At 41.6% G+C, this 26736-nt stretch overlaps 2 protein-coding genes across 14 annotated transcripts in view; one reads left to right on the forward strand and one right to left on the reverse strand.

Moving 5' to 3' along the window:
* LOC131455595 (peripheral plasma membrane protein CASK) overlaps positions 1-26736 on the reverse strand; it is a 45469-nt gene that overhangs the window by 11352 nt on the left and 7381 nt on the right. For 10 of the 13 annotated variants that reach the window (XM_058623325.1, XM_058623328.1, XM_058623322.1 and 7 more), the window contains exons 2-13: positions 18826-18938; positions 13168-13273; positions 11649-11726; positions 11494-11566; positions 6133-6235; positions 5210-5385; positions 4538-4660; positions 3431-3514; positions 3154-3253; positions 1984-2001; positions 537-658; positions 88-165 (exon numbers count right to left, since the gene is read on the reverse strand). In XM_058623325.1, the coding sequence (XP_058479308.1) occupies positions 88-165; positions 537-658; positions 1984-2001; positions 3154-3253; positions 3431-3514; positions 4538-4660; positions 5210-5385; positions 6133-6235; positions 11494-11566; positions 11649-11726; positions 13168-13273; positions 18826-18938 (1174 nt within the window). The remainder of the gene's footprint in view (positions 1-87; positions 166-536; positions 659-1983; positions 2002-3153; positions 3254-3430; positions 3515-4537; positions 4661-5209; positions 5386-6132; positions 6236-11493; positions 11567-11648; positions 11727-13167; positions 13274-18825; positions 18939-26736) is intronic. The other 3 variants (XM_058623326.1, XM_058623335.1, XM_058623334.1) reach the window with 1 other exon arrangement.
* LOC131455597 (probable G-protein coupled receptor 34) lies at positions 6256-9607 on the forward strand. Its single transcript, XM_058623336.1, has 3 exons — positions 6256-6712; positions 6788-6917; positions 7790-9607. Exon 3 carries the CDS (start codon positions 7831-7833, stop codon positions 9109-9111), a length of 1281 nt encoding a protein of 426 aa, XP_058479319.1. The 5' UTR covers positions 6256-6712; positions 6788-6917; positions 7790-7830; the 3' UTR covers positions 9112-9607.

Below are 26736 nucleotides of genomic sequence, written 5' to 3' on the forward strand. Positions count from 1 at the left end.
TGAATGGTCATGTGATTATAGGTGTAAGGATGCAGATTAATTCCTAAACGTGGATTATATTATATTTTTTTGTGTGAGTGTCCTCACCTCTTTTGCTCTCTGCACTCCATCACTCGGAGGATTCCTGATCTGAGGAGACGACCTGGTGTTGATTTTGTCATAAAGCTGAAACAACAAACAACAAACCAGGCACGTTATTCTCAAACCCGAACACACAGGAAAAAAAGGGCATTAAAAGAACACATTCAAAGTAGAATTTTATCCAAGCGTGTCCCAATAATCAGCCGCTTCATTTATAAAACACTGGAGGTTGTGTCTAAAAATTCATAATGAAATCAATAAAACCAGCATAGTAAGAAAGAAATTCATAAAAGCAAGCTAACTTTATTATATTACTTTAACACCTGTAAGCCTTTTAGAAATCAGGTTATTTTTCACGTCACTTCAGTATGTGGCCGACTCTTGACTCATCCTGACATCTACTGGACACTTTTGTCATTACAGAGCAGACTGTGTCGTTACTGTAGTGTCCTTACGTCGAGCAGAGTGTGCAGGTGTTGATCCTGGAAGACGCTGTGCAGGAAGTCCATGTCTTTCTCACTGCAGTCCGTCAACGCGTGGATCTCCTCCAGACTGTCCAGGACCTGCGACACTGCCCCTGTACAAACACGCACACATGTTTACACTCTGGCGTACATGTAACGTAGGAATTACAAGAACACACACACACATTCACAAGCACAACAAGCAGTCCCACATGAAGTGCAAACACTGGACACGACAGACAGACAGACAGAAGGACAGACAGACAGACAGACACAAAAAGAAACGACAAAAAAAGAAAGAAAATAGTCACAGTCACGATAGAAAAACACTGAGAACCATTTAAACCCCAGTACCTGCTGCATCGCCCACACATGCAGCAAAACCAGAGAAACAGCGACACATGGCATCAATACAACATCAGAGCAAAGTCACTTCAGTAAGTCAGGGTGGTCGATGGATTAAAATGCCAAAATTTAAAAAGATAAAATGTAAAAATATGATGCGGAATGAGTATATAAAAAAAAAAAGGCTGCATTTACACTGCACTCTCATTCTGTTATCTATACTGTTGTGATGACCTAAATGTGAAGTCACATTTATCTTTTTAAAATGTGACTTCATATCTGATCTCTGCAGAAAACCACTGTGGGCTCCACTGGTGACCTGAAAATGGTGAGTGGGCTGATAACAGAAGTGGAAGTGGTGTTTCTGTGAAATTAAATAAGGTATGAAACCTCTACTGGTTTGAGGCCTCACCAACTTCACTGCACAGGCTGAGGGAATTACATTTGTGTCAATGATTTCAAACAACACTTATTAAGAAGCAAATAAAATATCAATTTAATCATTCAAAAATATTGAATTTTAGTGTTTGAAAATACTATAGTACCACTAGTACAATACTTTTTCCATAAGTCATGTGATCGTAGCTAATGTACACATGTATTTACGTCCTACGTCCCAAGTCAGAGTCGTTTACAGAGGAATATGTGATTTTTCCGCTTAAAATAGAGACGCAGACGCGCAAATCTGATTCGTATCCGATTTATTTCTAATAAATGCAGCCTTAGTTTATTTAAAAAAAAAAAAAAAAAAAAAGATTTAATTCAAGTATTTCTGATGAAGAGAAGTGACATGTTGAGATGAAGGATGCCATGATGAGAAAAGTTCAGTTCAGGAACAAGGGGATTAAATAATAATCCACACATGAAACGTTTGAAAGTGTACTGAATAAGAGGAAAAGGATCCAGGTAACTGTAATGATGAAGATGCACGTGAACATTATATAAAAACTGGACGTGTTTGGAGTAAAAAAGCATATTCATGGGAGACAGAGGAGAAAAGAGATGAAGCAAACAAGCAAACTAAACAACTAGTGACGATGTCATGATGAAATCACACGTCAAGAGTCTAAGGGTGGGGAGGAGGGATACGTACTTTCAGCAGCTAGCAGTCCTACAGACAGCACAGCAGTGGACATAACAACACCAAAGAAAGAGAGGCTGAGATTAGAGAAGGTTTACGGCCACAACAGAGTTCAACACCTCACGAGGAGAGGAAATAAAAAAACAACAAAAGAGAGGAGGGAGAAAATAAAGAGCTGGCAGGGTTCGAGGAAGCGTGAGGGGAAGGAAGGAAAATCAGCAGCAGCATGAAAGCTTCGACTGCACTACACACGTGTCAGTGTGTCCGGCGTCTGACGGCAAACCAGTCACCAGGAAACCATGAGTGCAACAGACTGAGCGCGTCAGCAGAAACAACACACGGTGCATGCTGCTTTATTTAAAACTGGGCAGAAAGTGTGAATGTTGTTTCATCTGAAAATTAGCCTCGTCGCACTGGAATCACAGTTTCACTGAATAAAACACATGCCATCTCTACACCGTGTCTGCCTCTTTATCAGACAGCTAGACGGCTTTTATGGCTGGAAACTGCGTCTTCCCCACTGCACCAAACTCCATAGAGAAAATCAGCGATTTTACGTCACAGCACACAGGAGTTGTTGATCCACCGCTGCCTCCATCGGTATATTCAATAGTGTTATTTTGTCACTTTGTATTCATGATCCTTCGTTGTGATTTAGCTCAGTGACACAACTTGACAAATGACGCAGCAGTAGACCTGCAGCTCCTGTGTCCCTGTGAGCTAAAAACGCCACTTTTCTCTATGGACTCTGGTGCGGTTGAATCATCTGTCTACAAAATTCAGTTTCCTATTGATAAAGGGTTGTCTAACAATGAAATCGAGCAAGAACATGTGCCTTAAAGATGAGGACATGAGAGGTTTCTTTATGTCAGTGGCATCTTTTTACCAGGTAGAGCCAGCAGCCTTCTTATCAATAGGAAGTGAAAGTGCGAGGCTGAGACAGGGAAGCGAAGCTGTTGGGAAACAAGTGTGTTAAAACAGAGGAAATCCTGCACAGACAGCTGGGGATGACAGTGACAGAGACACCAGAATAGAAACACGAGAAGAGAATAGAAACTGGACAAGAAAGTGAACGTCCTTTCTGGTGCAGATACATGCAGCAATGTCTCATCTCTGAACTCTCGTGACACACGGTAGTCTTCCGAGAATATTTGACCATCCTCCTCCGTGTGTGTGATTTACCTGAGGAGGTGGGGTCATCTGTGAAGTCATGGAGCTCCTCTGGTGGGTCTCCATAGTAGGAGTTAAACTTGTGGCTGGAAACAGCGGCCAGGACTGCACCCTGAGACACAAAGATATCATCAGATAACATTGAGAGGTGCATGTTTTATGTTTTTTAATCTGGGTCAGTGAATAAGCAGCAGCTGAATGTTGTGATGGGGGGGGGGGGGGGGGAAGTGACACTTCCTCTAATTTCTGATTGTTATTCTCTACTTTTGAGCATCAGCACTGCTCTAACCTTCAGCTTCCTCCTGGCGTTGAACTTCCTCAGCTGCTCCACAGTTTCGGGCAGGTGGATTTTGTAGGCGTACCTGTCCCTCTCCTACACACACACACACACACACACACACACAAAATAAATACCTCCATGAACACAAGTAGAAACTTTGAACACTAATTTTAGCACAGTCAGAGAACGGATGTGAAAACTGAGGCGCAGTTCCCAGCAGAAAGAATAGGTGTTGAGTTGACACCCGGCGTTTAAAAGGTCATTCAAACAGCAACGTCACATGAATTCTTTTGCTTTTAGATCTCAAAACACAGCAGGTACTTCACTCAGTTTTTATAGAAAATAAATCTATAATTGTATAAAAACATTGTGCTGAATGGCCAAGAAATGGTAAATTATTTTATGAATTAAAAATTATTTGAAGAGAGTATGGGGAAAAAACTAATTCTAGAACTTAGGCTTGATATTTGGGATGTTTATATATTATAATGAGGAAAATACTAGATTTGTATAGTGTATTTTTACTCTTTTTCCATCATTTTTCGTCATTCCAAGCTATAAAAGGAACAAAATAGTCATCAAAAGATGAACTTTACTTAAAAATAACACGTTGAAGGAACACTTTAAAATAAGGGTACATTAAGTAACATTACTAATGCATTTACTAACTGTTTATGAATGTTTTAACTATTTACTATTAAGCTTTAATCACTTTCTTTGATTAACATTTATTAAAGGTTTCTGTGTCTGTAAAGTGGAAAATTTGTATTAAATAATCATCACTTAACTATAATTAAGGATTACTTAAGCATACCTTACCTTACGGAGTACATAACAAGCATTACATAACAAGTACTATCTTCATAATGCTCCTTGTGACATTGATAAACATTAACAACAGTTAATTAATGCTTATTGTATTCTTATATAATGTTACCGTTGAATCTTGTATGAATTCATACCTTAATTAACCTGCATAACATGATGAAAGGGTTAGCAACTGTAAATATATTGCTTTTAAAGGGGTAAGCAAAGGAGAAAGCCCATAAAATGATGTGGCCGTGCAGGGATATAAACGGATTGGGAGCAGGAGTAAAATTATGAGTGAGCGCTCGCCTTCAGCCATGGATGATTGAGAGCCTCGTAGACGGTGATTCTCTCGGCAGGATCCAGCATCAGCATGCGTCTCACCAGGTCTTTGGCGCTCTCTGAGATGTGGGCCCACTGGCGGGGGTTCATCTGGACGAGAACACACACACACACACACACATGCAGATAAATACACACAGACAGACACTGTAGTAACTGTTGGAATGATCCGTAAAAAGGCTCTATTTTTCATTATTTATATAAAAATGTCACAGTCTATGAGGCTTTTTGTCGGCGGAGGTTTCAATTCGGCGGCAGCTTGACGGACGAAACCCCCCCCCCCCCCCCCGTGTTATCCATCACGCCGCCTGCAGAGAGTGCATCTGCTGTAGATTTGTGCGGCAAGCAGAAAATCCATCCTCTCAGCTGAAAACACTTGACATTTATCGAAGCGGCGTCTCAACATCTACTGCTCACACTCTCCCATTTGTCATCACCTCTCTCTCTGACTTTTACTTGGCAACAGGCGGGGGCAAGAAGAACACAATGTGTCACTGACTCAAAAGACTGTTTGAATGTTTTTTGATGAATCAGTGTGTTTTCAGAACCTCAAAAACAAAACTGTTCCATTCTTTGCTATGTGGAGCAAAGAAACCGGGGAAATATTGACATTTAAGAGGCTGAAAAAAAATCATTTACCTTGTACTTTCCCTTGATGATGGCCTCAAACAGCCGCTCCTTGGTGCCGTAGAAGGGCAGGCAGCCGGACAGCAGGATGAAGAGGATGACTCCACATCCCCACACGTCCACAGGTTTACCGTACGGCTCCCGCTTCACCACCTCAGGGGCCATGAAGTGAGGAGTCCCCACTCGACCTGACGACAGAAGACACAGAAATGTTTTTCAGTCTTCGTCTGTTGGCGTCTCCTCAAGGATCGCCACAGCGCCAACCAATGGCAGGGGCTGAAATGACTCCTGGCAGGAATTTGTGTGAGGAACCTATTGTTTATCCTTCAGATTATTGTCACATCTGTGGCTTTGCGGTCATTTTTGAGGGGGTTAACGTGCATAAAAACTCTTGAACCTTTGCATGGAGGTCAGGTCTGGCGAAAATGCAATATAGCGCCTCCCTCAACTCAACAGGAAGTCGGCCACTTTGAATTTGGGCGTCCATGTTGTCGATTTGCACCCTCCGTACCGACATAAAGGGCACTATGATGACTAACCGTAATTATTATTATTATTATGACAAGTGACTATATAAACCCGCCTTGACTATATCTGGTAATCTGTCAGCCAAAGATGCAGATGCAGTGTCTGCAGAAATTACCAAGAGTTTTAAGCCCCCCCCCCCCCCCAATATAATTTACAATAAATGAATGAACCATCCATTTACTAACAGTTTCAAGTCTGACACTTAAACAAAACTGTGAGTTTCTACTGGTTTCAGTCCAACACAGTTGTTTTTTCATCTTTCAAACTTCTAATCTGTGTTTTGTGATGCATTTATGTGAAATGATTCCCAATATCCAACCCAATGATTGTTGATCCATTTCGGACAGATACCGAGTATCACATCAGCTCCTTCCTACATGTATATACAAGTAGGGTGTATGCTGTACCTCCAGCTACTAATCCAGACTCTCCCAGCTGTATCGCCACTCCAAACCCTCCCAGTTTCACGGGAGCGGAGTTTTCCTTGGAGGCCAACAGCACACAGTGAGGCTGCAGAAGAGAAGAGAAAAACACATGTATGTTCACACAGGTCACAGAAGGAATGAGGCGTATGAACTTTAATTTATATCTTTGCAGTGGATTAAAAGTGCGGAGCGCAACCTCTGTGCAAGCGTGCAAACATCTAACCACAGCTGAGTTTCATAAAGACGTAACACAGATCAGCTGATAATATTTTTTTTTTTTTTGCTGATTTAAGTCATTTTATTGCAACTACATGACAGATGAAGCTCAGGAGCAAGAGTGGTGGTGGTGGGTTCACTTCCTGTCTTTACATTTTGTACTTTTCTCATAATCAGGGATTGGAGGCTGCTGACTGAGGCGGAGCAACATCAGAGAGAGAGAGAGAGGGAGAGAGAGAAAAGAGTGCTGGATCAAACAGTGAGAGGGAGAGGAAGTAAAGAGGACAGAGGACAAAGGCCAGAGGACGAGGACGAGGACGAGCAGAGAGCAGAGACTGTCAGAAAGGTGAGGTGAAGGCAACTACAGTGTGGTTTCTACTCGTTTATCATGCATGTAACTCATATAAGTTTTAATCAACAGGTCGGATTCTGGAGAAACAAAAAACTAATTGTGGCTTTTGAGGTTTGATGAGGAAACGACTGCACAACACACACACACACCGACGCCTGAGCTGCAGCTGTGCTGAGACTCCCACAGAGGAAGACTAATGGTGAGTGTTCACTGCTTCTTTTAATTCAAACATCTGTCTTCACTGTGACATAGCCACAGTGGAATTAATGTGTTAAAACGGGCAGAGAAATTTGAATGAGTCACGTATACAGCCATGCAAAAACAGTTTCCAGAATACTACCGAGCCGTGCCTCTTTTTTTTTTATTCTTAATTAAACTGCACACTTTACATTTTCATTTTTCATTACTTGTGTGACCTTTGAAAAAAAGAGTCACATTACTCATAACGCAAATATTAGTTTTTTTGAGGTGAGGATGTGAGACGTACAGTATTGGCAGACACACGGACGACTAACTACTACTAACTAGTCTAACTACTAATGTGGTCCCCACAACCTGAGAAATACCTCCTTTCTTTGAACAGATGCAACGAATTTTAAATGTGAACAAAAACCTAAAACAGTCCCACTGTTCTCACTCTTTCACACCAAATCCCATAGAAAAAATCAGCGTTTTTAGCCGACAGTGACACAGGAGTTGTCAGTCGACCGATGCCTCATTTAGTAGATTTCACTCACTTAGGGAAAACTGAAGAAAGAATTTCAAGCACAGAATTGACAAAATAACACATTTGAGGTTACTGGTGGAGGCAGCGGTGGATCAACAACTCCTGTGTGCTGTGATGTAAAACTGCAGATTTTTTCAATGGGCTTTGGTGCAGCGGGGGTAAAGTGGTTTACAAATACATGGCCCCCCCTTGAATAACAGTGCAAACACTACTGTTGTTTCTGATTTACAGTGCATTACTTGCATGACCTTTAAAAATACACCCACATATTATTAGTCAGCTGCTTTGGTTTCTTTTCAGCGTGTTTGTGAGGTGACCTCGTATTTTTTTTTCTTCTTTCTCAGAGCCTCGTCGACAACCCTGACGTCTTCTCTCCTCCAACACAATGACCACGACCTCCTCTGCCTCTTCGGTGCTCTTCACTCTTTCAGCCTCTGCGTCAAATGACTCCTCTCTTTCTACGTCGACTCCACCGCTGCCTGCTTCAATGTCACTCTTCTTCTCAGCTTCCTCTCTCCCTCCGTCCTCCACCTCGTCAGTCATTTCCTCAAACCAGACGGAGTGTCTCTTTGATGATGCCGCCATCCGCCTGCCGCTCACCGTCTGTTACTTGCTCTTCTTCCTCTTCGGGCTCGTGGGAAACCTCTTTGCGCTCTGGGTTTTCCTCTGCTTACACTCCAGCCACAACTCTGTGCGAGTGTTCCTCATCAACTGTGCGGTGGCGGATCTGGTGCTCCTGACGTGTCTTCCCTTCAGGGTCTTCTACCACGCGAACGGGAACAAGTGGGTGCTGGGCCCGATGGCCTGCAAGCTGGTGGGGAACCTCTTTTACATGAACATGTACATTAGCATCGCGCTGCTGGGCTTCATCAGCTTGGACAGATACCTGCGGTTGAAGGGGAGGGGACGAGCGCGGAGAGGCATGGCGCTGACGCTGTGCGGGCGCCGGTGGCCGTGGAGCTGGTTGGCGTGCGGGGCTCTGTGGGGCGTGTCACTGATGGGGGCGTTGCCCCTCGTCATCACCGGGGACAACAAGGTCAGCGCGGACAACAAGGTCACCAGTGACAACCAGTGCTTCCACTACAGGAAGCTACAAGGAGCCAAGTGGAAGGCCTACTTCAACGGGGCGCTGGTGGCGCTGTTCTGGCTCGTCTTCGTCATGCTCGTGGTCTCCTACGCAAAGATCGCCGCCGAGCTGATGAGGGTGTCGCGCGACAAGCCCGACCTCCCCAACGCGCATAAATACCAGCGCACCGCCAAGAAATCCTTCTTCGTCCTCTTCCTGTTCACCGTGTGCTTCGGGCCGTACCACGCCTTCCGCCCCGTCTACATCCTCTCGCAGGTCAGCGACACGGCCAGCTGCAGCTACCTGAAGCTGGTGGATCATACCAACGAGGTAATGCTGTTGCTCTCCGCCCTAAACAGCTGCATGGATCCCGTCATGTACTTCCTGTTGTCGGGGTCGGTGCGCAAGACCGCGTTGCGCGCCCTCGGACAGCGATTCGGACACAGGCTGCCCTTCCTGCACGAAGCCACGTCCAACAGCTCCACGACGGAGCTGAGACGCTTGTCTTTACCCAACACCCCGAGAAACAGCGTGTTCAACATCAACTCCACCCTCTTCCGCCCAGGACAGACTACACTTCCCCCTACTGGACAACAATGATCACACAGTTCAATACATTTCTAACACTGTATATAATCCCAGTTACCTCACATGCATCAAATGTAAAAAATGTAAAGTTGTGATTCAATATTAAAACATGAGATTTAAGTCAGGCTACATTACTGAATGAATTGTCAAATATTTGATTATTTTAAATAATTTAAACAAGTTTAATATAAGTCTTGTTTTTCAGCTTCTTAAATGTGAATATTGTTTGGTTTTTTTGCTCCATATTAAAAGAAAATCATTAAAACTGAATAATTTTTAGTTTGTGGACTAAATTATTCAATTGAGAACGTCATTATTTCCAGGTTTGCGAAACACTGATCCGAAATTGTTCGACATTTTCTTACATGTTGAGGTAATATATCGATATATAACATCTATATTGTGACACGAAACAAAGATTTCTGACTTTTCCTGGTTTGAAACGATGTTTGCAATGATAATCATACTTAAAATATCGAATAAATGTGTAAAATCCACCGAATATTATAGATATTAATTTAAAAAAATACCTGGAATCGACAAAAAAGGTCACTTAAGCGTAATTATTTGAATTTGACCACATTTATAGTCAATTCCATTGTTTCTAAAAACATAAATGTCCTTCATTTAACGGAATAAAGCAGGTATTACAGATCATAAACCGTAGATATTTTATTTTAGAGTGTATTGTCACTGTCATTCTTTCAGAAGCACAAGAAAACTACCTGTTTTCCACCAACTCATTTTGGAGCCTATATATTGAATTTATTACTGATTTAATCCAGATTACAGAGCTAACAAAGTGTTGTTTGCTTCATCGCACTGTAGCTCAGCCCCAGGTTTACAGACCATAAACAGAACAAAGACGCGAGACGCACATTTAGTCACCCGCGACACATTTGTCAATTTAAGTCAACTCAAACACACCAGACTGTGTCTGTGTCCATCTGGCACGCAGAGATTTCGTGTCGTGAGAAACCCCCGCTTCACCCACGTTTGACCTACAACCACCACAGAATTATTAGTTTTTACAGTGTAAAACGGGGGCTGCCCTGATTCCTCTGGGAACTCTGTGTGTGTGTGTGTGTGTGTGGTTAAAAGGGGGGGGGGGGCGGTTCAGGACTGTGCCCCATCTGTTTGTCTGTTAGTGTTTGCTGCCTGTGCTCTACGGCTAATCCCACAGAACCAAACCATGATGCTAATCTGACTTTAAGATAACGCCTAACAAATTAAGACTGGGTTTGCAGACGCAGAGAGAGAGAGAGGAAACTTCAATATCCTGTATATCATGTAGATCATATCGTATCATGTAGATCATAATAGCTGAGAAATGTGGAAGTAAAGCTGCACACAGGTTGTTTCTCTGGACTCAACAACTGCAAATACACTCAAATAAAACATATGCATTAAAATACACTTATTGCCTTTCATTTATTTGAGAGAAGGACATTTACTGTACGTTTGTTAGAAACAATTAAATTGACTAAAAATGTGGTCAAATTCCGCTATAACACAAATAATTAGGCTTGAAGTTCAAGAAGTGACTTTGTTTTAAAAACAGGAAAAGTCATCACACGTGCCGTATCTCGATATGACTTGTGAAATCCCTGTGCTGCACACAGGAAGTGATTCGTTTAATGTCAAGCCATACAGGACTGAGCTCATATATACCTGGTTTATTTCTGTAAATGACGTTTACGTGTTAGAAACAATGAAATGGACTTTAAATGTGGTCAAATTCTGCTATAAATCAAATAACTGGGCTTGAAATTATTTTTAAATATAATTTTTTGTCAAATTCAGTGCATTTTCCCCAATTTAGTGAATATAATAAATAATAATAAGGTATCAGTGATGACAGGAAGTCATCTAAAATCTAAGACATCTTGTCTCATGTCACAATATACATGTCGAAATACTGCCGAGCCCTAGAACAGTGTGACACTTTTGACCTTTGACAGAGTAAATAACCTTCTAAGTATAATAGAATAATAGTATAATAAAATATTTCTTTGAAAACGTTGAAAAAAGTCAGATTTCTGTGATTATGGTCAGAATATTGAGAGAAAAACAAACAGAATTCTGACTTTATTATCAGGGTTCTTTATCAGGTTTCTGTGATTAAAGTAAAAAAAAACTAAAAAAAATAACCTCAGAATTCTGACTTAAAATCTGATTAAAGTAAAAATGTCCAAAATCTAAGCAGACATCTCGTCTTGTTTCTCAATAACGATATATTGCAGAGCCCTAGAGCAGTGTGACACCTTTGACCTTTGACAGAGTACATAACCTTCTCAGGGTGAAGATGTTCTGTGGTTTAACTCATGTTTGCTCTCTGGCGTCACTGGTGACACATCTGGTGCTTTCACTGTCGTCCTCAGGGACAAGTCTCACCTTTACGTCGCGGTGAATCACGTTGTTGTCATGGCAGTATCGAAGTGCCTCCAGAATCTGCCTCATGTAGTGGCTGTGTCAGCAGAGAGAGAGAGAGAAAGCGTCAACGCATTTATTTACTGTATTAATATTTGAAAATGACTGTGCGTCCTTACCTGGCCACCGCTTCGCTGTACACAAACCCAGCGTCGGCGCGTTTGACGATCTCAAAACAAAGGTCTGCTCCGTCCATGCTGGGAGAGGGGGGAAGAAAGAGGACACGGTGATCGGGTGAGGAAGGAAATTAGGTATCTAGACATTTCAGGTAACTCTCTGAATAGTGTTTAAAGGAGTGGACATAAAATAACATCCAACAGGGAGACGCTTTACGACACGGGGGCCACTCAATTTTCATCGCAGCACTTTTTCGGGCCAACGACGACTCAAGGAAACGTTCAAGAAACTTGGAAATAAACAAGAGACAAATATACAAGAGGAAATCCACAAAGAGGAAACGAGCTGACCAGGAAAGCCAACTGAGACGATTATGACTACGTCTGATAGAGGAACAAAGAGTAGTCACTCCTGACCTGTGGATTTATATTTAACCCTGCAGAGTGTGACTTCTGAATATAAACAAACATGCGTTCACACAGTGTTTTCGCAGTATGACAGAGTTTAGGTCCTGTGCAGAGCAGTAAAATCACTGAGCTGCACACAGGAGGTGATTCATTTCATGTCAAGCCGTAAACGATGGAGCTGGTAAAGTGACAGAGCCAGATTTACAGTATGTGATTACGGTTAGAATATTGAGAACAAAACTCACAATTCTGACTTAATATATATCAGGGTTTATGACTTTTTCTCTTAAAGGCAGATTTCTGTGATTTAGGTCAAAAGAACCACTCTGAATTCTGACTTAAATTCTGTGATTAAAGTCAGAATAGTGGAGAAAAAAAATGCTTAGATTCTTAAAAATGACCAAAAGTTACACGGTACAGTTTGCATGGGAGAACAATATTGTTCATTCTATGCAGGACGGCTCGATATCAGTCTGACACACTCATTTTACACCTTTTAAAGTAGGAAGCTGCTAAACACACATTTGTGCTGATGCATTTACCAACGACAGCCACTTATTTCAAACTACTTCAAAGATGACATTCTCCAACTGTGTAACGAATGTTCTCGGCCCATGCAGAAGAAATAAACGGCCCCACAACATGACTCGGATAAAAAGCTGGTGCTGATTTTTAAATAGACATTTTTATCCTTCCGATACAACAGGTATAATCGTAATCCCACACCTTTTTGTCTGTTTTTGTGCAGGTGGGTCTACCACAGAAAAAAAACCAAAACATGAGCAAACATACCATCAAAGGACTGGACTATAAAGACAGCGATGGCCGCTGCGAGTGAAGACATATTGTGACAGTGCAGGAAATAAGTCAGCAGCATTTAGTGTGAAACCACATGAGTGTGGGGCGCGCTGTTGTTTGCGATAGTGTGAGGACTTTACCACGTTTGCTGTGTATTTGCTGGTAAATCTAGTCCATGCGGTTATTCGCGAAAGCCTTTACTGTGAAAGAGGATGTAATGGTATCGACAGCAGTGTTTCCTGCCCTGGTTAACAGCGCATAATACATATATACACTATATATACACATGTGAAAGAAAACATGAACATGGACTTACAATTCAAAGACCATGTAGAGCATGCCATCAGAGCTGTAGGTCTCCAGCAGCTCCACGATGTGAGGGTGTTTGAGCATGTGGCAGATACTGGCCTCTCGTTTCAGATCTGGAACACAGAAAATAAAAGAAAACATTCAGTACGTACAACAACAAAAAAATCATTTGGAATCATTTCATCTGATTTCATAGATACACCCATGGTGTATCTTCTCTACTCGCTTTGGGTATCAGTCACGTCATTACTGGACTGAAATACCACTGAATGTGGTCGTTTCCTTTGTTAAATGTTGGAGATTAACGCATGTCTTTTTAACTGAGCGACAGTTCATGCATTGTTCGCTTTGGACTCTCGTGTCGAACGTCGCGCTCATGTCTCTTCAGTGACGACACTCTCTGCAGTCTGTCGACGTCATAATGTAGTAAACCAGGTAGCAGGTACTATCACTGATGGAAAAGTAGAACTTTATATCTATAAAAAGACATGTTTGGTCATTACGGTTGCGATAAATAATCAATTATTAATCATTGAATGAATGAATGAATGAATTAATCATCTAAATGAATCTTTTCTGCTTCTTAAAAGTGGACATTTTCTGTTGTTTTTGCTCTGTATCATTTTGGTTAAGACATTAGAGAAAATTGTTATTTTAAAGGTTTGAAAAACAAATTTTCTGACATTTTATGGACCAAAACGAGCAAAATTCTTAATTATACAGCTCAGAAGTAGCTCAGCTGCAGGTAGTAAAAACATTTAGTTTGTTCATAATATTTCATAATGCTCATGAATGCAGTTATTTTCTTTATTTGTTGGTGTTGTGTTGCAGGTTTGTAGACTGCAATGTCACTTCCTAGATTTTTGGCTCATATATGATCATGTAAACGCAACTAAAAATACACAAATAAACACTTTAATGCCTCTGTTTTTGGTGCAACTGTGCACCATTTCACACAAACATAATATCACGTAAAGTGTAAAAGTCATTGTTGAACTAATGCAGCCTTCAGTTAGTGTCAAAAAAAACTCTTATACTTAGTTTGCCCATTGTGTACTATTATAAAAACATGGTATAAACATAAAAGGCTCATTCTGGGTTCATGTCTTTTGAAAAAAATCACAAAATATGATAATGTTGAGGTGAGAAAACTCAGTCACATAAACACGCCGTCCTCCCTTTCCACCACCTTTCAAACCCTCAGTGCCACATCGAGACTGCGCCACCAGAGGGAGCTGGGGAGCATGTTACAATTTACAGACAGAAAGAATTCTTCATGGATCCTGAGCAAACAAGGGCAGACAGAGGGATGCTGCCGAGGTGGTGTCTAACAGGAAGAGCCAGTAAAATATCATTTATTAAAAGCACAGTTCAGTGAATATGTGGCGACGCACAGAACCAGACTCAAACACAAACATGGAGGAGACACACAGACAGTAGTGAGGACAGATGTGACGTACTGCTGCCGCTCAGCTCGTCACTCTATAAAAACCTCATTTACACCGTCATCTGCGAGCCAACTGATCTGTGTGTGTTCATTGTGTCGTGACAGAGCAGGATCATTATGCAATGCTGAGAAATGACGCCGCTGAGTCCCCTCAACAAGGCCCACTCTTTCTCTCGCGTCTCCTTCTGCTTCCATTCTTTCCCCCCCTTCTCTCTCATTTTATTACGCTCATGCTCGGCCTCGGCCTCGGCGGGTTGACTATTCTTCAGCGTCACAATGAGGTCCAGTGTCCGCACGGCAACAAGGAAAGCACTCAGACGGAGAGGAGCAGCGAGAGACGCCTGCACCGCTCTGAATCAAACCAGTGACGCTCACTGGGGACAATTCCAAAACACGTCCACTGTGGACGATCTGAGGAAGATCACACTTCGTCAAGCAAGGGTTTTACACGATAAAGTCCAACAAAATGACTACGAAAACTCATTATACAGTCTTCCTTTGTTTAAGATAATGATGGCAACCAGTATCAAAAATATATTAAAAAGATTTTTTTCATGCTAGAGCTTAAATACTATACGTTCTTCTTGTTCTATGCGCAAAGAACAAATAAAATACAATATTTTTTGAATGATTAAATGGATATTTTATTGGCTTCTTAAAAGGTGTTGTTTGAAAATACTGACACAAATCTAACTCCATACGATTAACACTAAAAGTCGCAGTGGAATCCTAACTCAGGGTTTGCGAGGTTGCTCCGAGTTTCCACGTTGGAACATTTAAGTCGTTTAATTCCGAGCTGCGGCTCCAACTCTCCATTTCCATGTCAGTCACATTTAAGCTGACGCAGGATCTTTTCTTAATCAGCTAAAGTACACGTTCTCCAAACCCTGGCTGCTCTCCAGCTTTTCTACCCCTGTCACTGTGAGCGGACACTTGGCTTCTCTCTTCTTTAAAAAATAAAAAAATATAGTAGTATCTGTATTATTAAACCCCAGGCTCTGTCACAGCGGCTGACCTTTAATTTTTAATCCACAGACGTATATATTTATTTAAGAATGTGGGCTGAGGAGATGCCGTCTCTCTCTCTGCGATAATAATAATAAAAAAAATTAACTGATAAAGAAGCAGTTAATCTTTGAAATTAAAAAGCGACGACTGCAATTTCAGCTTTTCAAATGAAGTGAAAATGTTCTGTTTAAATCATAACTCACAACGTCTTTGTTCTCTGACAGAAAACTAAACAAAAAATCTTTGTCCGAGGCAAAACAAGAGAATTAGAGGATGAGACGATTTGGAGGTTTAGGAAACATTGATTTGACATTGTTCTCACATTTCTGACACTGTAAAGACCAAACAACTGATTAATAATGCATAAAAATCATTAATTGCATTAAAATTGACGATAGAAAACCAGATGTTTGGGAAACTAAGGCAAAATTTATTTCCAAAAAAATAGGTACTTGTGTTGATTTACACTTTGAACTATACACAGATTTTTGCCATTTTTAAATAATTATTATTTATTTATCTAGGTCTTAACATTTAGTTTGAAGAAACTCCAGAAATTTTAATTGTTTGATGACATATGCTTACACATTTTTTGTAAATAAACAAACTACTTAAATTTGACTATTTCCTGTTTTCCTTTGGAAGTTTTTCTGACATTTAACTGCTCAAATCATCAGAAAAAAGATAAACTGATAATGAAAATAATAAATAAGAGCTGCAGCTCTAATCTCTACATAAAACTTTGGGATTCCTCCATAAATGATGGGGAAAATACTGTAAGCTAAACCATTTTTATGTTATTGGTTATTAGTTAAGTTAGTCAATAATCAACCATTGGCTGCAGTGATTTCCAAAAATCAGAATCAAATAAAACATAAAAACTTAAAAAAGAAAACAAATATCAAATTTGCTTCCATTAGAATTAAATTTACTTCAGAAACTTGCAGCTCCATTTCAAACTTTCCCAAAGGAGGAAAAACCCTTCATTGTAGGTGGTTTATGATTAAATTTAGACTCTAGGTCATTACTAACATCACACTGACCGAACGTTATTTAAAGTGTAGACTTTGGTTTTTTGGGAAACACTTGTGAAAACCTCTTGCTTTCTCAGTGTCTCCTCCCTCGGGGTCATTTCCTTGTGTTGCTGTTATTGGCCGCCGCACTAATCTCTGACCGAGACCTCACAGATGGCACACGGTGAACGCCAACACACACACACACACACACACACTCCTATGAGCTGTACACACACATTAACACACACATGCACGCACCTCAGCATGACAACACATGGTGAGATGTGGCCTGCATCTATATCTCTCACACATATACTCACCGATACACACTTATGTGTCACATTTGTGTGTTTTTCCATGATATTTCACAGGTTAGTTCAAATTTAAAAGGTGCATGTTATTCCATTTCCAGATAGTGACAGTGAATTTGACCTCTCCATTTAAACCATCCTTATTACGCGCACAAGCCGGGCGCAGGAGCAGTGGCACCCCAGTCTTTGGCCCTTCTCAGAATTTGCACTGGCAACCTTCTGTCCCTTGAATATTCAATGCTATTATTTGTCAAATATTAACCCTTCTGCCAGGATCTGTTATGCGTACTTCTCATTACCGTAACTCCTAGACCATTTGTGATATCTAGAAAATTCAAAAACTATGGACTGGTGATCTGTCCAGGGTGTGACCCCGCCTTTCGCGCTATATAATCTCCCCTGCGACCCTCATGTGGGGGATAAAGTGTCAGAAGATGGATTGATGGACACCGGAAAGCAGAAACACACACATTTTTCTCAGTAGCGTAATTTCTAAATGGTTGAATAACCAGATGCCAGATATGGAAAGTGAAAGTTATCTTGGGAAAAAGAGGTAGTAAGAACTCACTCATTGAACAGCCATAAAATCAAATTAAATCCAGGCGCATGAGAGTATGTGTAAGTGAAGCGGGGTTCACAGCGTGTTGAGCTAACGAGATGCATTCAAAGAACCTGGTCATTTTCTGTGGGATCGACAGTGTGTTGAGCTGAGAGGACCGGCTTCAAGATGAAGACAAATTACTTTAGGTCGTCACTGGAGTAGAAAGCTTTGTTTCTATAAATGTACACTAACTACGGTCGTGTTTTTGGCCTTTTCCGCTCTCTGGAGGACATCCAGCAGCAGCGGCAGCGGCAGCAGCAGCCTCTTCCTGTGTTGCTCGCATGAACTCCCAGTTTTCCAGTCCAATGTTATATTTTTAGACATTGTATCAAATTGGTAGTATTGAATGTAGCTGCACTGCCTCGTGAAATGGTCACATTGCAGATATTGCAAGTGACAAGTCAGAGTTGTGTTGGCTTTCTATTTTAAAATGTCTCCACACCACTGACATGACAGTCACAGGAATTGCTACTGCTCACTTACTGCCGTGTTTGTCTTTCTGCCCGCAAAGAGTGTTCCATGAATCAATTATGAGCTTGATTAGAAAGCGGCTGTGATTACTAGTAATAGATTAAAACCATACAAAACGAGGAAATGAGGTTTCTTGAATGCATCACGTTGGCTACACTCTTTCACTCTTCTCTCGCGTAGGGCTGCAAAGATTATTCAATCAACTGATTATTAATCGATAACTAAATGAATCGTAAACTATTTTCATTCATCCATTCATCTTCTACCTCTCCATCCTACACATGAGGGTCACATAGGGCAAAAGGCGGTGTATACGCCATCTATTTTGTTAATCCATTATTCGTTTTGGGAGTATTTTTAATGATTAAAAGAAGCCTTCTGATTTTTCAGCTTCCTAAATGTGAGTATTTTCTGGTTTCATTGCTCCTTCTGCCTGAGAACAGCATCATTTTGAGGTTTGGGAAACTCCAATGAACATTTTCTGACACTGTATGGGCACAACAAATAATTAAACGAGTAAATAATCGACAGATTAATCGATAATGAAAGTAAACGTTCAGCTCTCCTCTCATGCACTTCTTGCTTTGGGCAGATACTTAATCGTAAACGGAGCAGATCTGGATCAGGGGCCTAAAGAGCTGATTGGAGCAGTCATCGATGTTGAGTTTAATGAAGTGTGATTAACACAATCACAGTGCGACTAAACTCTGGTGTCCTGATTCTGTGAAGCCCCGCCCATCTGCCCCCCCTGCCCATCTGGTGCTGGAGTGTGTGCGACAGTGACACACAGCTCAGAGCAGGTGCCGCTCACCCTCTGTGCTGAGGCCTGGGCTGGAGGTGAAGCTGGCCACGTCCACGATCTTCACAGCAAACTGCTGGCCCGTGTCCCTGTTGATGCATCGCCTCACCACGCTGAAGGGCCCCCTGCAACACACACACACACAGGCATGAGTTAACCACAGACACAGAGAACGACACAATGCATCCGTACATGATTTCCCAGACTCTAACAGAGAGTTTCCTCTCAGAGAGCTGTAGGTTTACAGAGGGTGGTTTGCTTCACTGCAATGCCAGTGGGAATTATAGAGCAGGAGTGTGCTGCACAGCTGTAAAACCTAAAATAAAAGTTTTATTATAGAGACCAAGGCGAAGGAGACCTGCCCTTCAGCGTTTATTTCGGGGTAAAAGAGGTGGTGTTGGCACTGATGTATGGACGCTATAGGGCTTGATGTAGTGCACTGTGTTCAACTATAACTCAAGATGCAAGTATTAAAACATGAGCGGCGGCCGCGGCTCGACAACTCAGGATGATTTCCAGTGTTTGAGAGGAGAAATATGAATCACACTAGAGAATAACATTGTGGGTGTACCAACATGTGCTTATTTAAAGCTCGTTTTGTCACAGTACACAAGTATTTGAGCAGGTTTCTGATAAAAAAAATTGCTTAATAACAACAAATAATGTGATTTGAGAAGTTGGAAACAGACCTATCTCGGGTAGGGCTGCAGCAATTATTCGATTAATCGATTATAAATGACTAAATCAACGATGAACTATTTTGGTAATCGATTTATCCTGTTTGAGGTTTTTTTTATATAATTACAACAAGCTTTCAGATTTTTCAGCTTCTTAAATGTGAATATTTGCTGGTTTCTTTGCTCCACAATAACAAAGAAATCATAAAAACTGAGTCATTTCGTATTGTGGACAAAACGAGACATTTGAGAATCATCATTCCCAGGTTTGACAAACACTGATCAACATATTTCAACAATTTCTGATATTTTACGGACCAAAATGAACTCAGCACTTCAGTGAACTTAAGATATTTCAAATAAAATAGTGAATTAACTAAATGTTAATTACAAAAAACCTAAACTTGAAAAAGAGTGGAAGCTTAAACCTGTACAAATCTGCCAATTAATTAAAAAACAGATTTATTCCAAAGTTACCTATTTATTGTGTTGACTTGACAGACATTATATGTTTTATGGTATGTTGTCCCTCAACAAAAATTATACATTTTGCGTATCTCTTGCGTCAAAGTAACTAAGTTACTACTATAACATGTAATACATGAGATTTCTTTTATCAGCGGTCACACCATGACATTTTCCTCTCTACTGTTGTCCTGTGAATCTAAGGTGACATGAAAAGCCAGAATCTAAACAAATGATCATTTATCCAACACAGAATATAATGGCACATGCTTTTTCCCTTTGATAAATGACAAACCACTAATCAGATATTGACTCGTCTTGTGTTGATTGAGTAACTGATTAAAAAGTCATTAGATAAATCAATAACCCCCCCCCCCCCCACACACACACACACGTATACTCGAGGTCCACACAGAAGTTTAAATCAGTCACAAACAATGGGAACACAAAGCAAGCTGTTGCACCTTTTCTGTCCTCACACACATACAAACACACACACACCCCTGCCGTGTTACAGCTGTCTCTACTAAGCTCAAGTCCACAATACTCAGAGGCGTAACCAATATTCCTGAAAATACACACTCTCTCTCACACGCATACACAGAAAATCACACTGTTACTGGAGGTTAAAAAAAATAAATAATTGAGTTAAAATTGTGTTCTTATTTTGTGGCTGCAGCCGATTCCCTCCCTCACATCTGCTGTAATGATTAACCCAAACAAACGCAGGCAGCATGTGGACGCTGCGGGTCGTAAAAACGCCTCCTTATCCTCCTCCCTCCCTCCCGAGTCCACAGGAATCCTGCTGCAGACGACCCTGACAAGCCCAGTCACCTTTGCCCTGCTGGGTTAATGTGCTGCAGCAGCTGTGTGTCCCATTAAAGGGGGAGGGAAGCGCTGGAGGTGTGGGTGCTGCTCCCTCCGCCTTCTCTAATCTTACAATCCTTCCACATTTGTGTTTGGCTCCCTTTTTCCACCTATGGTCCCAGCTCGCCTCGGGGGCGGGGTCATCACAAGACACACACACACACACACACACAAACGAGTGACTAGTGACTTGTAAAGCAGTGGTTTTCAGTGTAACTGAATCATTAGAATCAGTTCATTAAAAAGATTTGTTCAGTGCTTCCTCCATGCCCGGAGCACACACTGTCTGACAGTCACTGGACATGAAATACCACTGAACAGGTGTGATTCGGCTCACAATCGCCAGCTTTCAGCAGTGCTGTCGCTGAATACACCAGACTCCACTGTTAAATATTGAGATTTTAGACGTTTCCTTTGCTAAATGTTTTCAGGATTTCTAAGTCTTTATAACTGATCTACAGTTCGGCATTGTTCGGCTTGATTCTTGTGACGGCACTCTGACCAATCAGTGGCCGGCGGTCTTGCGACGTCACGCATAGTATCACCTCACCTCCCCAGAGCAGGTACTAAAAAAGTACTGGGTATTATCGCTAGTGGAAATGCATAATAACCGCACTGTGCCGTGCTGAGGCGAGTGGAAACACGCCATAAGCCTGGGGAAGGCTCGGACTTCAGCCACATCCACACAGAAACGGCACAAAATGAAAACCATCCAGAGAGATACAGCTCCCCCTTATGGCAGTCCAAAATAAATCACTCGGACTGTATGTTACTGGGCCAAACAGCATTTTTAAGTCAAAGACATTCAAACAATAACAATTTTCTCCATTCAAGCTGAATTTCTTCATTCGTCTTTTTCTGCGCAAAAAAGATAATATCGTATATTCATCCCATCCGTGCTCGTCAATGATCTAATATGTGTCAATAAAACTCATTACCACCACTAACCAGTGTGCTTTTTTTGGTCGAGCCGCCACCGCCGCGACACTCTCTATGCATAAACATCATTAGCGATCGTGGCTGTAAATTCAAAGCCGTCGCATAAAGAATCGGCGCTCTTTCTACAGCAGCTGTGCGAGTCAAACGAGGTTAATGCTTAATAAATTAGATTACATTTCAAGTCATCATCTGAAATTAAAGATGAAATGACCATTCAGCCTTGTGCAGTGGAGGCATTAAAAGTTGGCATGTGTGTGTGAGAAAGAGAGGGGGAGAGAGACAGAGAGGAGACAAAGAGAGAGAGAGAGAGTGTGTGTGTGTGTGTCTCAAAGTGAGAGACCGCATGCTGCACTGACATCACCACAGCTGTGCTGAGTGGGCTCATACAAAACACCCACACATGGCTCACATCCGACAGCAGCGCTCATCAAACATTAGCCCAAAGTGGCAATCTTTGCCGAGCCCTCACTCGTTCATTTCAGCTCTCCCCTACGTGCAAACCCGAGTCTGGATGTTGGGTTCGATTTTTAACATCTCCGCTGAGCGGGGGCCAACATTTCCAACCGGGGCCTGGGTGTTTTAATGGGGACAGCTGCCTGTGTGGCTGCAGACTCAACAGCCATCTTTTGCTTAAAGCAGCACTTCTTTGCTCTTCAGCTGCGAGCCTGAAGCAGCGGAGAATAACCCACTCACTCGTCTGTCCAGGAAAGTTTAGAGGGGAGTGGGGGGGGGGGGGGGGGGGGGGGGGGGGGTAGGGTGAAATGTTTACATGCAGCTGTGAGATACAGAGAAATGTTTTTCCAGTGCTGAGTCAACTAAACTGCTGTGTATGCAGTAAAAACACAGTCACCATCATTCAGCACCACCTCACTATAAACACACAACACCATTCATAACAGATGGCATGTAAACAGAAAGGAAAAGCCACAACTATAATAAATAAGTACATTTTAAAGTTTAAAAGAATATTGGTAATATTGGTTAATTAGGGCTGTCAATTTTTCCAAAAATCAATATTATGTGACATGCCTTTCCTTCCTAACAGCTATGCTAACATGAGAGTCCACAGATTAATCAATTACTAAATTAATCGTCAACTATTTTGATGACTGATTCATTGGTTTTAGAGCTTTTAGAGATGTTTCAGCTTCTTAAATGTGTATATATATTATCGCAATTTTCTGGACCAAAGAAATACTCGATTCATCGAGAAAATAATCAACAGAATATGAAAATAACCGTTAGTTGCAGCTCTAAACACCAACATCTAATTTTTCGGATCAAAATGGATCACACATGTCTCTTGTCGCTGTTTACGTCACAAAAGTGAAAATGGAGGATAGATGTTGTGTCAAAACAGTCAGAGACAGGCTAACAAGCTAAAGGGGGAACATTTTACCGGATCCCCACAGATCCAGAGAGACAGTGGGAGTCAATCACTGTTATGAACCATGCTCACAGCGAGCAGAAGAAGATGTAGCGTAGGCAACCCACAAACAATGGATTACTTGGTTCATTTGTGGTAAATCATGGACTCGGACTAGATTTACTAAGAGCTAGTCTGCATAGTAACGTTAATACAACAATGCCATCTTTAGGTCATGTCCATTTGTTTCTCTCCACACTCCAGGAGTAAGATGAAGGGAAGTTAATCAAGAAGTTGAAGATGTCGGGACACTGCAGGTCTGGAATAATATCCTTTCCAGGTGTTTCTAACTTCATAAAAAGCCCATCGGGGTCTTATAAGGATCAGATATATTCAGTCAGAGTCATATGACGTTCTGGAGCTCTGTAACATGCAAAATAACATCTTCTCACAGATGTACGTGCCCTGAAACCAAACGAGTTTAAGTCCACAGAAGCGATTCTGAGCGACTAATTCCAGATTAGGTGCCATTTGCCCAACTGCCCAAACTTCAAAGCTGCTAATTTAACAAGTTTAACAAAGTTCACAGCTGTTACACCATCTTCTTTGAATGCTACAATAATCCAGAGCACTTCTTAATGCAAATTAGGGAAACAAGCCCTTTGAATATTAATGAAAGAATTACCATTCGGGTTTGCATACTGAAATTTAGAGCTTATATACCCTCAGGAGATGCTCTGTAAGAATCCCCTTCCCTGTACATAAAGTCATCCAGGTTTGTAAAGTCTGTCCTTGTCATCACAAAGAAAACTTCACCTTTACACCATCCATTCACAAATATTGATCTGCTGTGTGTCGAGTGGGAGGCTAAAAGAAGTCGAAAGGGAAGATTCTTGAGTGAAAGAAGACAATTAATGTGACTGCATATTGTGTGGGTGAAGTGAAGAAAAAGCAGAATACAACCAACAGTTAATTAATCTGTCAATTATTTCTTATAGAAAATGTCAGTAAACCTCGACAACACGTCCTGAAATGTCTTGTTTTGTCCACAAACCACAAGATATTCAATTTACCGTCACAGCGGAGCAGAGAAAACAGAACATGTTCACATTTTTAAAAAGGAGCAGCAGACGACGCTCATGTCCAAAGCGCTTCCTGTTTAGTCACCGGTGAGGGCGACATTGATACGCTGCCCTGCAGCGGTTTATATATAAAGCCGGTCCTTTGTATCATAAAATGATCTGTTGGTTTTTCCACAAGAGAATAATATGAAACGTGAAAGCCAGGCTTTCAGGGGATCAATACAAACAAGGACATTGTTGGTCTTTTGTAAGCATTAATTAATTAATCTGTTTTATCACGATATTACAGCTTTAAAGGAGCTAAAGTAAGAGAGGAAAAAAGCCAGGTAAATTTCAGACCCAACCTGAAAAAGATACGACACTAAAGTAGGAATACACGATGCTGGACTAATGTAAACCTGGCTCTCTAAATTTTCTCTGTGCAAAAACTGTGTTCAATAATGTGACAGTTCATTGATGCCAGCAGGAAACCAGTGACCTCACTTCAGGACACTGCAGCTGAGTAAACCATGCCCAGCTGCGGCATCGAACCCTGGCTTTTCCAACTGAACGCTCTCTGCAACCACATTTACATACATACACACACACACATACACACGCGGGCGGAGTGGATGATTTCATTTGCAAAGAGGGAATGAAGTAACACCTCTGACACCATTCCAGCAAAGAGTCGACATGAGGAAGCTTCACGGGGAATCAAACTGTGCTCGAATGGAACTAATGAATTCACAGGTATATCTCATCATATGGAACATTCCCCCCACTTCCAGCTTCTGTAATGTGCAGATTTGCCGCTCCTCTCAGTGTAAATGTAACGTCTTTCAGTTTTTAGTAGAATGTGAAGACTTGGAAGGTTAATATTTGCTTTAATCTAAATCCATACCGCCAGAATAATTTCTTCCTGGGGCCTTAACCAACATCCCCGAGAAAATGTCATCAAAATCTGTCCTTTACTTCACTTCACAGCTTCACTTTTTGAGCCATGCGGCTGCAGTCAAAACATCATCTGTACTGATGAAAACAGGGGTTAATTGCAGCCTTAAAATTAACTGATCACAAACCTTGCAAACATCTGATAATTAAATTGAATCTTTTAATCTCTTTTCACAGGGTTTTGTTGCTTAGAACAACTCAGACACCATGAGGGTTAGACGCAGTTAAAAAGCCTGTTTCAAGGCAGTATTTTGACATTTAACCTGCTAAAAAAAACATCCAACACAATTGTTTCAAGTTACGACAAAGGATTGTGCAAACTGCATCAGAATCAATGACATTTTCTGATTGAAATGTCGAGCAAGCAATTTTGTAATCCGATCCAGACTAAGTCAGAGGAGTGACCACTTCATTGGGTTAGACTGAGTGACACATCCCAATATCCTGGGCTCTAATGAGCACCACAGGGCTGATAGAAAGAGCACTGCGCTTCAGTCCTATTCAAACACGATCGTTACAGACAGAGAATGAATTCCTGTGATTCAGTGCTCTGCCAATACTGTTCTGTTAAATCTCCAAAAACACAGGGGCCGTGATTAGAGCATCACTGTTGAGCCCTCACGGTGTTGTGACATATTCACCATGTTAACAAGAGACAGTCGGTGCGTTAACTTGCATGCATGCTAAAAAGACAATAGTGTCATGTAAACATGTTAGTCAAACTATTTTTAGTAAGACTAACATACCTGGTATTCAAAGTCCAATTACTCCTGCATGTATACGCTTAAACTGACCCTCTTTACACCTGGCATTAGAATGTGTTTTCTGTGATCTGATAGTGCTTCACCACAAGCATTTACACCAGGTATTAACATGTGTCTACAGCGTCCACATCGAGATCCTATCACTATCTGATCACGTTCAAACCCCTTACATCATCTCCCTCTCTTCTTCTGCAAAGATTTTTAAGCAGCGGACTACAGCGTGACATCCATCAATATAATCAACAAAACGTATGTGAAGTCGCACTATTGTGTGTGCTCATCTTTACATTTCTGTTCACTGTGGTCACAATGCATGACTGACCACCTCCCCAAGGTGACATGGCAGATCAGATAACAATCCTCAATGTGTCTCCGGTCTATTTACACCTGTATTTACAAGTTGTCCCGCGCTATCAGATTGTAATCTGATTTCCAAAAAACACATTTTAATGCCAGGTGAAAAGGAGCCCTGTGTCCTGTGCATTGTGTTTGCTTTACCGCAGCACTGTGACGAAAAGAGAGCCGAGCCAAAGGGCAAAGCTTGCGATCTACTGGACGATCTTTGATTGAGATCGTGGGTACAGGCGATCCGGCAGGGACTTGGAGCAAAGCCCCTGTTGAGGTGGTTCTGGTAAGGATACCACCAGGCCGCCTCAATAGGGAGGTGTTCCTGGCACATCCAACAGGGATGGGACCCAGGACTAGGCGGAGGGATTACATGGCCTCACTGGCCTGGGAGCACCTGGGGATCGCCCAGTCAGAGCTGGGCGATGTTGCCAGGGAAAGGGAAGTCTGGGACTCACTGCTAGAGCTGTTACCCCCGCAGTTGA

The sequence above is a fragment of the Solea solea genome, chromosome 2 (assembly GCF_958295425.1).
Source record: "Solea solea chromosome 2, fSolSol10.1, whole genome shotgun sequence".
Classification (NCBI taxonomy): domain Eukaryota; kingdom Metazoa; phylum Chordata; class Actinopteri; order Pleuronectiformes; family Soleidae; genus Solea; species Solea solea.